Raw genomic sequence first — 11,154 nt, 5'->3', positions numbered from 1 at the left:
AATCTTCAATCTGTTCCTGTAGCTGCCCCAAAACACAGGGTAAATAAAAAGCGAACATAATAATCTTCATAGTATAATTTTCTATTTATATCCAAGACTGTGTAACGTTTACGTAACCTTTAATGGTTTTGGCTGAGTGCACCTGAAGCGTCTCCTTCTGATATTTGTGCCCCATAAATAGAAAAAACGCCGTGACGCAAAGCAGGCCTCCAAGCAGCTCATCTCCATACAGCCTCTAGAGGAGAGGAGGCTATTTAAACCTGTCCGAGCTCTCAGCTCCAACAGAGATGAAGACGGACGGTGTGGTGCAGACCTTCAGCGGGAGGAAGCAGAGCCTGATCGAGGACGCGCGCCGGGAGCGCGGAAGCGCCGGTGGCGGCGGCTCGGCGGGCTCCCCGGGGCCCTCCAGGTACGGAGACGGCTTCGTGTTTGAGGAGAAGGACGGCAGGGTGACCCTGAACGTCCTGTTCGCCCTCAGCAGCGAGAAAAACGCGGGCTTCTTCAAAACGGGGAAAATATTTGAGGTGAGCCTGAGACTGAGGTGTGGAAGCATTTCATTAAATGCATAGACTCGTGTGACGACTTTATAAATTAATTGTAAATTTTAAAAAAGCATAAATTTCATTGTCAAGCATGTATTAAACACTCTTGAATCATGCGACAGAGGTATTTTTCAGTAAATGAAGCCAGATATCACCATTAAATTTCCTCAGTTCTTTTAAGGACTGATGATTTTGTGACGTGTAATAATGTATTAAATATATAAATATGCATTAATTCGCACATTTACAGAACAGAAATCTGAAATTTGATTAAAGCCAGGTTCAAATGTCTTGCTTTTTTCTTTTTTGCTTTGTTGACACTTGTACTTTGATACCTTTATAAATTAGAAAAAAAACTACAGAGAGCCAGAAGCAAAGCACATTTTCCCACATTTCATGGTGTGCAGAATCCCTTACAATAAAACTTTCAGAAAATTCAGAATTACTGCAAAGTTTAAAGCTGGTGTTACTGAGGGAATTTCTGGATAAAGATGTCAATTATCAGGCATTATTGCTGCTGTAGGAAAAAGTCAGATTTTTATTGGAGATATCACCAGAACTAATTACTAATTAATTTCATTTATGCTGTTAAATTGTACTGCTGTCTTTTTTCACCAAGACACTCTTAAATTATATTTTTAATGTCAAGAATCTTATTTTTTCTCCTGGGTAATGGAAAACAAACTAACGAACAAAACAATGAATTTGTGTTTGGTAAGTGAAGATTTATTTGGTGTGGGTGATTTGTCTTGAGCAGCCTGTGGAGCTCATGGAATGAGTGACAAATAAAAAGATTTTGTTATGTTTATGAGGTAAAGCTGAAGACCAGCATCAGAACTGGAAGAAAAACCTGAAGGAAAAGCAGGAAAATTACATCTTTGTACTTTTTAAAATCTCTTGCAGACATTTGAAGCCAAGCTCCTCCACATCGAGAGCCGAATGGGGAGGAAGTGTAAGAACAGCACGACGGACCTGGAGTTCTTCATGAAGTGTGAAGTTCACAGCTCAGACCTGGACGTGTTCGTCAACTCACTGAAGAGAGTGGCTGACGACGTTCGCTGCATGCCAGAAGAAAAGGGCAAGTGTCTGATCATTGATTCACCCCAATGCTTTTATCATGTTAGCACAGGACCCATTAACCACTGCATGCAATATCAGCCAATCAGACGGGTGGCAGGAGCACTAATTAGTTTGTTTGCACTTGACCACAGTGCCCTGGTTTCCCCGACAGATAAAAGACCTCGACAGATGCAACATGTTGATCACCAAATTTGATCCTGACATGGACCACGACCATCCAGTGAGTGATTACGCATCTGCTCCTAAATGAAAGACAAAAATAATGGCAAAATAGAGCGTAATGATCATTATTCATTTATTGCAGGGATACAATGACCCTGAATACAGAAAGAGACGGACCGTCATCTCTGAGCTGGCCTTCAGATACAAACAGTGAGTCCCTCTACGCTGATGACGTCTGAAAAAGTCACGTTTGGCATTACCGGGTTAAAAAGTTTAGTCTAAAAGAGGTGAAAAGTTTGAAATGTGCAGCTGAAATGATGCATAGGCTGGTGGAATTGTTAGCTGTTGCAGCACAAAGAAAGAAGTGATCAGAAAAACACCACATCAGATGCTGCAACCCGCAGGTGAAGCTATGAATAAAAGCTGGATGTTTTTAACTCTATACCGCCCCCTACTGAACACCTGGACTGTCTCCACTAGTAATGTCTTATCTATACTGTGCAGATTATTGCTTTGACTTCAGGATATTTCATTTTAAATTTTAATGCCATAGTTTCCTTATTTTTATATATATCTTACCTTTATATCTTTCTGGGTTAACTGGTCACGTGAATGCGGTCAGATCCAGTTTAAAAATAGTTTATTGAACATATTATTGAACACGTGGGGACTGATGTTTATGAATATCCTGCAGGGGGGACCCGCTACCTGTGGTGGAGTACACAGCAGAGGAGATATCTACATGGTGAGGCAGCCCAGCCTGCACAGTCATGGCTGTAGATGCACTGTGGAGGGGCCGATTACATCACAGTGATGCTCTGGTGTGGTTGTGTTTAAAGGAGGCAGGTCTACCAGCAGCTGAGGAGCGTTTACCCGAGTTTGGCTTGCAAACAGTTCCTAGACGGCCTGCAGCAGCTGGAGAAAGAGTGCGGCTACGGAGAGGACCGTATCCCTCAGCTACGAGAGGTGTCGGCCTTCTTGAAAGGTGGCACACTTAAAAATTAGAATCTGAACAGATTTTAACTCAGACGAGTTTTAAAAGTCTCTAAAAGACGAAATTACACGTATAAAGAAGAGAAGTAGTGTTTAAGATATCACTCTTTTAAAATGCATTAAAAAAGTTCTTCACTTCTTCAAACAGCTTTTTATTTTCTTGGCTACTTTCTCTCATTAGTTAGGTTTCATTTAGACACATAAGCAGATGAAACGTGATCCTTCGCGTGTTTTTTTTGTGTCACAGGTACTGATGCACCTTTTGATGCATTACAAGTGGGGAGTCTGGGACGACAGTGCTGTGTCTTAATGCTGTTTTTGTGTTAATTAAAGCTCCTTGTTGTGACAACAAGGACTGAAATGAAGTAAAGACGCAGAAAGAGAAGATACCAAAATGGACAGTTTATTTTCTTCTCTTTTTTTCTGGTTAAATTCAGAGAGAACTGGTTTCCAGCTGCGCCCAGTAGCCGGCCTGCTGTCAGCCCGAGACTTCCTCGCCAGTTTGGCCTTCAGGGTGTTTCAGTGCACGCAGTACATCAGACACTCCTCTGCGCCCATGCACTCCCCTGAGCCGTGAGTTTTTAGTAAGACCTGAACTGTTTCTTTATGCTCTCGGCTGATTTTACTTTGATAATAAAGATCACACCGCTCCCACAGAGACTGCTGCCACGAGCTGCTCGGCCATATCCCCATGCTGGCAGATAAGGAATTTGCCCAGTTTTCACAGGTGACTGAACTGTGAGCTCGTTTTTATTCTTTGTGTGACCTTAAATAAAGTATGAATTAATAAACTTGGATGTTTTCAGGAGATTGGAATTGCTTCACTCGGGGTTTCTGATGAGGACATTGAGAAACTGTCAACGGTACGATTCTCAGCCTCAAAAATAGAACATGTAAATGCAATGAGTGATTTTTAACACATTCATGCAGACCTACAGCTTCACTCTTTGCAGTTTAATGGCCTTCAGTGCCATCTAGTGGTAAACACCTGTAACCAACCCTTTTTTTTGCACTCTGCAGTTATACTGGTTCACTGTGGAGTTTGGCCTTTGCAAGCAGAACGGAGCAGTAAAGGCTTACGGCGCTGGACTTCTGTCCTCCTACGGAGAGCTTGTTGTGAGTTTCCTCACACACAGATGTCCTCTGTTTCTGCATTTACCTGCTGTGCTGTCTGACACTGCTAGTGACCTGTGTCTCCAGTACGCCCTGTCCAACGAGCCCGAGTACAAGCCGTTCACCCCGGAGGAGACTGCGGTCCAGCCGTACCAGGACCAAACCTACCAGCCGGTTTACTTTGTGTCTGAGAGCTTCGAGGATGCAAAGATGAAGCTGAGGTATAAGCAAAATATTTAAATCCACCTAGAAACCCTCATCAAACGTTCATGGAGGTCCCCACTTTTTAATAGTGTATTATATATCATATATCCTATATATATTATATATTGTTGTCTTCTTTTTTGCCCTTGTGATGGACATAGAAAAGATGGACATAGCTACAGTGACATCACCCTTCATTAATTCAGGTTATGAAGTCTCACCTCTGGTATTTTTGAACTAGAAGTAACAACATTTGAATGAGAGGTTGGAGTTAGAGCTGCCGACTATCTGCTAGGCTTCACCTCCACTAGTTGAACTCACTAGGTGGACCTCTCTACTGTGTCTCTGCTTCTCTAGGGAGCGTTTTTAGGGGAATTATCTGACTAATAATATGTCCTGCTGTGAGGTGTAGACCATCCAAATGTTTGTGCTTCAGTTTGAGTGAAATTCCAGTATTTAATTTGTTTGTCACTTGCACTGATTAGCAGATATTTGTGCCTGTGAGTGGCACCTGTACAGTTTAGCTCACTCTTGTCCAAATATGCTCCCTTCTGGCTCTAAAAAAACCAAGCCAATGTGTCGAGTCACACGTGATCACCAGCCACTGGAGTTTAACTTGTTAATTGCCATTTTGGTCATGTGACAGTCAGAGTCACACAGACATCTGGCAACCACCAATCATGAAGGAGAATTAGTATTCTGATTGGTTGTTGGAGGTTAATGGTAGTTGCTGGGAAAATAATTGCTAAAGTGCCAGTCACACAGGGCTACAGACCAGTCACTGACCCTCTGACAACCACCTTTTGGGAGTGTGGCCCACAAAAAGGCCAGCCACTATACTGAGATTTAAGTAAACACTGCAGTCAAAAATGCAGAGCACAAGCAGTTTTATTGGTTATGTAAATATGCAGGAAATGCAAATAGATAAAGATGAAAAACTACAGGCAACCATGGCAACCTGCTAGCAATCAAAGCAATTACTAGGAGGTTTTTGGTGCAGCACCATCTTTGCAACCAGTTTCATCCAGTGAGTGCCAGCCATTACCACTGCTAACAACACTACAGTATATGTTTCCATAGCAACCTGTGGTTGTATCACATCTAGTATGGTAGACAATTCTACCAGTGGGCATGACATTGGGTGAAAAACCAATCAGACAGTCTTCGGTACTACAGTTGATCTCAGTAGAATCGCTGTTTATTATACCCAGTAGAAAATCTCCAAAGTGATTCACAGACATGTCTGGTCAGTTGAACATTGTTCTCTTTCTATTATTTGTCTTCAATTTGTTTTATGTGCACAGGAAATACTCTGCAAACATCAAGCGCCCCTTCACAGTCCGCTATGACCCCTTCACCTGCAGCGTGGAGGTCCTGGATCAACCCAGTAAAATCCAAAACGCCCTGAGCCAGATGAGGGAGGACCTCAAGACCCTGCAGAGCGCCCTGGAGAAGCTCAGCTCATCTTAAGACCGGGGAGACATTTTTATAAGATTTCTCCTCCTTATGTAGTGAGGTTTGTAAGGCTCCACTGGGCCATTTAACTGTGTGTATAAAGTAGACCATGTAAAAAGACAATAAATGTTTATTTTCATGAAGAACTCTGTTGTTTTACATTTAAAGATGAAAAAAATGTACCGCAGAGGGGGTTCAATGTTTGTCAGCAGGACTAATCGAAGGCAAAGGCTGAACCACTACAATACAGGGCTCCCAGACCATTTTCTAGCTTTTAATTCCAAACCGACTATTTCCATTTGGAAAATTCTTGGAAGTCATTTATCTTCACGTGTTATTAAGCAAAGGGAAGGAGCTAATTATGAATGATTTAAGTATCGTGTTCCCTCTTCTGGTCAAGGCCAGAGCCAGCACTGAGGCCCAACACGTCAGCAGGGCCAGGTCGCTGGGACCTCACAGCCGACCACAGCACGGTCCGCAGGGCTGCGCTGCTGACAGACGCTCTTCTCTCTTTATTTCTCTTTGGAGAATTTGGCCTTCGGGGTTTTTGATAGACGTCCAGCGTTTTGATCTCCACACGGGCGACAATGCATATCAAAGCCGTGCACGTCAAAGCTTCCCCTTGAGAAGACAAATCATCTCCATCTGCAGGATTCATAAAGCATCACCAGCATCAAGACGGTGGCTGGCAAAAGCCTCACGCCGGCCACCTTGTGTTGGGAAGCTTTCCCTTCCCATAATTCCACTGTGCAGTAAATCAAGCCTCCCTGGGAAAAGCTTGTGTGTGCAGAGGAGAAAAAATTGTGTGCAAAAAGAGAGGGCTAGGGAGGGGGGGAAGAGTAATCTGCTGCTTTTGAAAGTGTGCAGCAACGCACACACTAGCATTCTCCAACCAAATGTTTCACACTTTATAATTTCTTGTAACCCGGCGACCAGCAGAAGGGATCCAATGAGATTCTTGCGCTTTGCTTACTCGCCACAAATCCCAAACGCTGTGTCATCCCTGTATCATCTAACCATGAGTGTTTCCTTTATTGATGTCAGGGCCATCTCATCCCGACGCTGGCTCGGTTGCTTCTGAAATCAGGGTCAGGAGGTTCACTGCGTCCTCAGTAAGATAGTCTGTGAGGCACATTAAAAGTCCATCCCAGTCGTCATTGGTTCGTTTTGCACTAATGCACCTCACTGGACCTCAAGGTAAATATGTGCACCTTTTTTCTCCCTAAAAAGGTGCACAGGTCATGAACCACCCTTTATTTTGCCAGGAAAATTGGGAAATAGCTGCAGGGATTTATTGAAATCTGTGCTAACATACAGGGAGTACAGTATACAAGGCACAAAATAGTTTGTTTGTGTTTTTTTTTTTTTACAATCACATGACCACCTTTATTCTTCAACACAGCCTGAACTGAAGGCAGCCTTCTTTGAATTTCTTTAGTCTTCAGGAATAGTTATCCAGTGTCTTGAAGGACATTTAAAGCTCTTCTTTGGATGCTGTCTGCCTTTAGATGATCCCACACTACTTCAGTAATGTTGAAGTTGTGTGTTTTTCTATCCAGGGATGCTTTTACTGCATTGGCAGTGTTTGGGATCATTGCTGTCAATCAGAAATTTTCCAGATGGTACGCATGGTGGATTAAAAATAAAATAAAATTCATAGTTTTCTGTGACAAGATCTCCAACACCGCTGGCTGAAATGGAAACCAAACCATGGCAGAGCCTCCGTCATGTTTTACAGATGACAGATGACAATTTGAACCAACAGTTTTCACATTAAAATTCATTCAATTCAATTTTATTTATACAGTGCCAAATCACAACAACAGTCTCCCCAAGGCTCTTCATCACTCCATCAGGCCAGTTCTTGTGTAAGTTTGTATACCTCACCCTATTCTCCCCATTAACAGCCACCCTACTCTGATGCGGCATCAGCGAACAGCAGATGGATCAGATGAATGTATAATGTTTATGTCTCACAAAGTCCCACATCTCTCCGATCTTTTTTCCTTTTTCTTGAGGATATTTCTTCTTCTTCACCTTCTTCTTCTTCTTCTTCTTCACCTTCTTCTTCTTCTTCACCTTCTTCTTCTTCTTCACCTCCTTCTTCTTCTTTTTCTTCTTCACCTTCTTCTTCTTCTTCACCTTCTTCTTCTTCACCTTCTTCTTCTTCTTCACAGACATGGATAGGTTAACTGGCTCATGTCATAGTGAACAGTATTAGTAGACCAGGTTAAGAGTATGAAGGAATGATTCTAAAATACATATCTATACAAACTTGTCACCAGAGGTTCAAGACCAGTCACATTACATAAGGTACAAACTTTGGGGCACAGTAACTAAAAGGGTAACCTGATGATGAGGGTCCTCTAGGTTGTAGCAGGTTTCTTCTCTTTTCTTTGAGTGGTACGTCGTCTACACAGAAGACTGCCCCCCCCATTTCACATTTTCTCATCACTATTAGTCATGGTCTATGATGTGTACTCAAGTAGTAAAATGACATTCACTGATCAGTTATAATCTATGTGTCTCACAAAATCCCACATCTGGACGTGCCCCCAGCACTGCCCCAGCCACAAGGTGTTGTAAGAGTATTTCATGAATTAAATACTCTTAAGAATCACTTGGGAAAGCCTTATAGATAAATAGATAGATAAAAGGAATAGTTAAACATTTTAAGAGACATTTTATCTGAGTCACACTACTATACCTGTGCGTGAAGAGCTGAAGTCAGGTGAGGGAAGGCAAAGCAAAACAACACACCTCTGAAGCTGATTAGCGGTTCCTTTTTTGTTCACTTCAGTTAGTTAATATGTTAAACACAGACAAACATCTGCCAGCCATCATTAGGTGAAGCCCTGGAAGCATCTGCAACATCTGGAATTCAAACAAAATCAGCTATAGAGAAGTGCGGTTTTTACAGCAGCTTCACTGACACTGAAGTTAAACAGAGAGAACAAGAGACAGAACAGAAGTAAGGAAATAAGACACTCATCTGTGATTGGCTGGACTTACCTGGAAGACCAGGACTCCAGCTTATCGTAAATTTATGATGGAGAAGGAAAGTTCAGTGTGATTTCAGGCAGTCAGTTGAATTTGTCTTTCCAGCTCCAGAGCAGCAATATGCAACTACTGCATGGTATTAACTTTTTGTCCTGTGTTAAAATATCTAACTAAGCAGAATTAAAAAGCACATTTACAACCTGGCACAGCAGCTCCAGAGGCTGCTGGCACCGATTCTCAAAGCCAAAGTCATATTATTTCAAATACAGCCCAGTTGGATCCAAATATATGGATTTTCAGAACAATTAAATTAATGAGTAAGATCAGATTTAATAAATTACTTACTCATTATTAGATGATGAACAGCCAGAGGCGTCCCAGTTTTTCTGTTTGGTTTATCCATCCATCCTTCCTTTCTCTTCCACTTATCCTTATTAGGGTCATGGGTGGGCTACCCCAGCTGCCATAGAGCGAGAGGCAGGGTTCACCCTGGACAGGTCACCAATGTGAAGCAGGGCTAACACAGACAGATGACAACCATTCATACCCACATAGTTAACTCCTCCCAGCAAATGATGCTACCAAGCTAAGGGTCCAGCTGATGCCAGTGGATGGGTAGGTGGTTTTAAGTATTCCTGGGCCTTTGACAGTCAACCATCTAACCTCTCAGTGCCATTTCTGTTTCCGTTGCCCTTTATTCAGGCTTTGAAGAGACCACTTCCATCAGGACAGAAATGTTTTATCAACAGTTTTATTTTTTTGTTTGATTTCAGATGATGAGGTGTCATGGTTCAGTTTGTCCTTTAATTCCTCCCCCTACTCTACGATCCTGATATCTGCAGCTGCTTTGAGTAAAATCAGAAGTGCAAAAGCACCCAGCTGAGTTTGCTCTTTCATTCAAACGTGCTCATAAAACTTTAAATCGGGTGCAGGTACAATATAGACCTTATAAAAGGCTAAACCGTTGACACACAGCTTCCATAAAGTGCATACTGGCTGCATCAACACTTCAGATGATGAGCCAACACCACCCTAAAGCAGTGATGGGACCCTTTTTCACTGACTCTTTCTCCTTACTCCATCAAGATCAGCATAATCGCTTCATTCTGGGAAAGCATCGCAAACAAACCAGGCCAACCACAAGATTAAATCAAACACCAGCCTCAAAGAGCTCTAATCTCTCTCTTTGTTTCCCGCCCTATCATGCTCCTCATTATTTTTATTTTGCTCTCTTTGTGTTGAGCCCCCGGCTTAAAGTTGGCAGGGCCGCAGAAGAATTATCTGAGGGCGGGAGATTAGAAAGAAGTTTGTGAAGATTTGAAGACGGCCTGATCTCGCTTTCATCCGTTTCACAGTTTGTTATTAATCCACACAGCACCGCCACCGCAAGAGATCAAGCTTCATTCAGGTTACATCAAAAGGTAACGCCGGGGTCATCTGAGTGACATCTGAGGACGTGCTTTCAGCAAAGAGAAGTCCACACAGCTCATGAACAAGATTAAGCTTCTGTGCTGTTCTGCCAGGCAGCCATCAGATGGCGACCTTGAGTCACAGGATTTGTAAACCACGCTCAGGATTATGACTCGTGTTTGTGATTGCAGCAGGCGGAGTGTGCACACATGAAAGGGCGTCTTAAAACACTAGTTTATCCTTCTTTACAGGACTACACTCGGTCTGTTACTGACTTACATATGTGACATGAGTAAAGGAAAGGAAGTCAGTTCCTTTCAAAAAGAAGCCAGCACTGAATTGGAAAAAAAAGGTTTCAAATATAATTAAAAACAAATCCACTAAATCGTATGCACTGTCTCACTAAATGGCCTTGAAGTAATTTTAAAACATCTGGGACCCTTATTTTAGGCTGTAAATGTAGACGCCTGAGCATTGCTACCCCCCGTTTGGTCCAAGACGACTGTGACAACTTTTTCTCATGCTCTGGGTGCCTGAAATGAGAGGGAGGCATTTGTGACGATGAAGATGGAAGTGAAAGCGTACGAGTGGGGAGGGGAAGAGTCCAGGCAGGGTTGAGTGATTTGTGACAGAAAGACAAGGTTCACAAGATAGTAGTGACACCTGCTATGATGTGCCTTTTGGAGACGGTGGCACTGATAAAAAGACAAGAGGTCAAGCTTTAGATGTTAAGATCTTCATTGGGAGTGATCAGAATGGACAGTTAGTGGATCAGAGGGAACTGTTTGCAGACAAAGTAAGAGGGGCAAGGCTGACATGTGCATAGGAGGGATGGTGGATATGCTGGACAAAGGATGCTGAAGATGGAGGTGCAAGGGAGGAGGAAAGGAGGAAGGCAACAGAGAAGATTTAGTAAAGGAGGACACGCAGAGGGTTGGTGTGACAGAGGATGCTGGGGATAGAGTGATATGGAAGCAGATGATCTGTTGCTGCCATGACCACAAAAGGGAGAAGCTGAAGAAAGAAGCAGAAGTCTCTTTATTTACTTCATATTTTGCAGTATTTGTGTGTATTACTGGGTCATATTGGCCATGACATCAAAAGAGTCGCGTTTTCCTGAATAACAACAGTTAAATGAATAAAAAATTTAAGTACAAATACATTTTTCAAAGATCTGAAAAAAAATCCATCTTAT

At 42.6% G+C, this 11,154-nt stretch overlaps 1 protein-coding gene across 1 annotated transcript; it reads left to right on the top strand.

The window, feature by feature from the left end:
* The first annotated feature begins 287 nt into the window (after window positions 1-287).
* th2 (tyrosine hydroxylase 2) lies at window positions 288-5,633 on the top strand. The gene is made up of 12 exons (XM_063500844.1): window positions 288-524; window positions 1,446-1,626; window positions 1,754-1,842; window positions 1,927-1,994; window positions 2,479-2,529; window positions 2,624-2,769; window positions 3,215-3,350; window positions 3,435-3,504; window positions 3,584-3,640; window positions 3,798-3,893; window positions 3,978-4,111; window positions 5,399-5,633. Exons 1-12 carry the CDS (start codon window positions 288-290, stop codon window positions 5,562-5,564), a joined length of 1,431 nt encoding a protein of 476 aa, XP_063356914.1. The 3' UTR covers window positions 5,565-5,633.
* The last annotated feature ends 5,521 nt before the right edge of the window (window positions 5,634-11,154 follow it).

Source organism: Pelmatolapia mariae, linkage group LG17, assembly GCF_036321145.2.
Source record: "Pelmatolapia mariae isolate MD_Pm_ZW linkage group LG17, Pm_UMD_F_2, whole genome shotgun sequence".
NCBI lineage: Eukaryota > Metazoa > Chordata > Actinopteri > Cichliformes > Cichlidae > Pelmatolapia > Pelmatolapia mariae.
This window is presented reverse-complemented; position numbering and strand designations above follow the sequence as displayed.

Excerpts from the sequence above, each read along its gene's own strand:
- th2 (XM_063500844.1), top strand. The coding sequence starts at position 288 with ATGAAGACGGACGGTGTGGTGCAGACCTTCAGCGGGAGGAAGCAGAGC. Across the intron at positions 1,843-1,926 it reads ACATGGACCACGACCATCCA|GGATACAATGACCCTGAATA; the intron begins GTGAGTGATTAC and ends CATTTATTGCAG. Across the intron at positions 1,995-2,478 it reads CTGGCCTTCAGATACAAACA|GGGGGACCCGCTACCTGTGG; the intron begins GTGAGTCCCTCT and ends AATATCCTGCAG.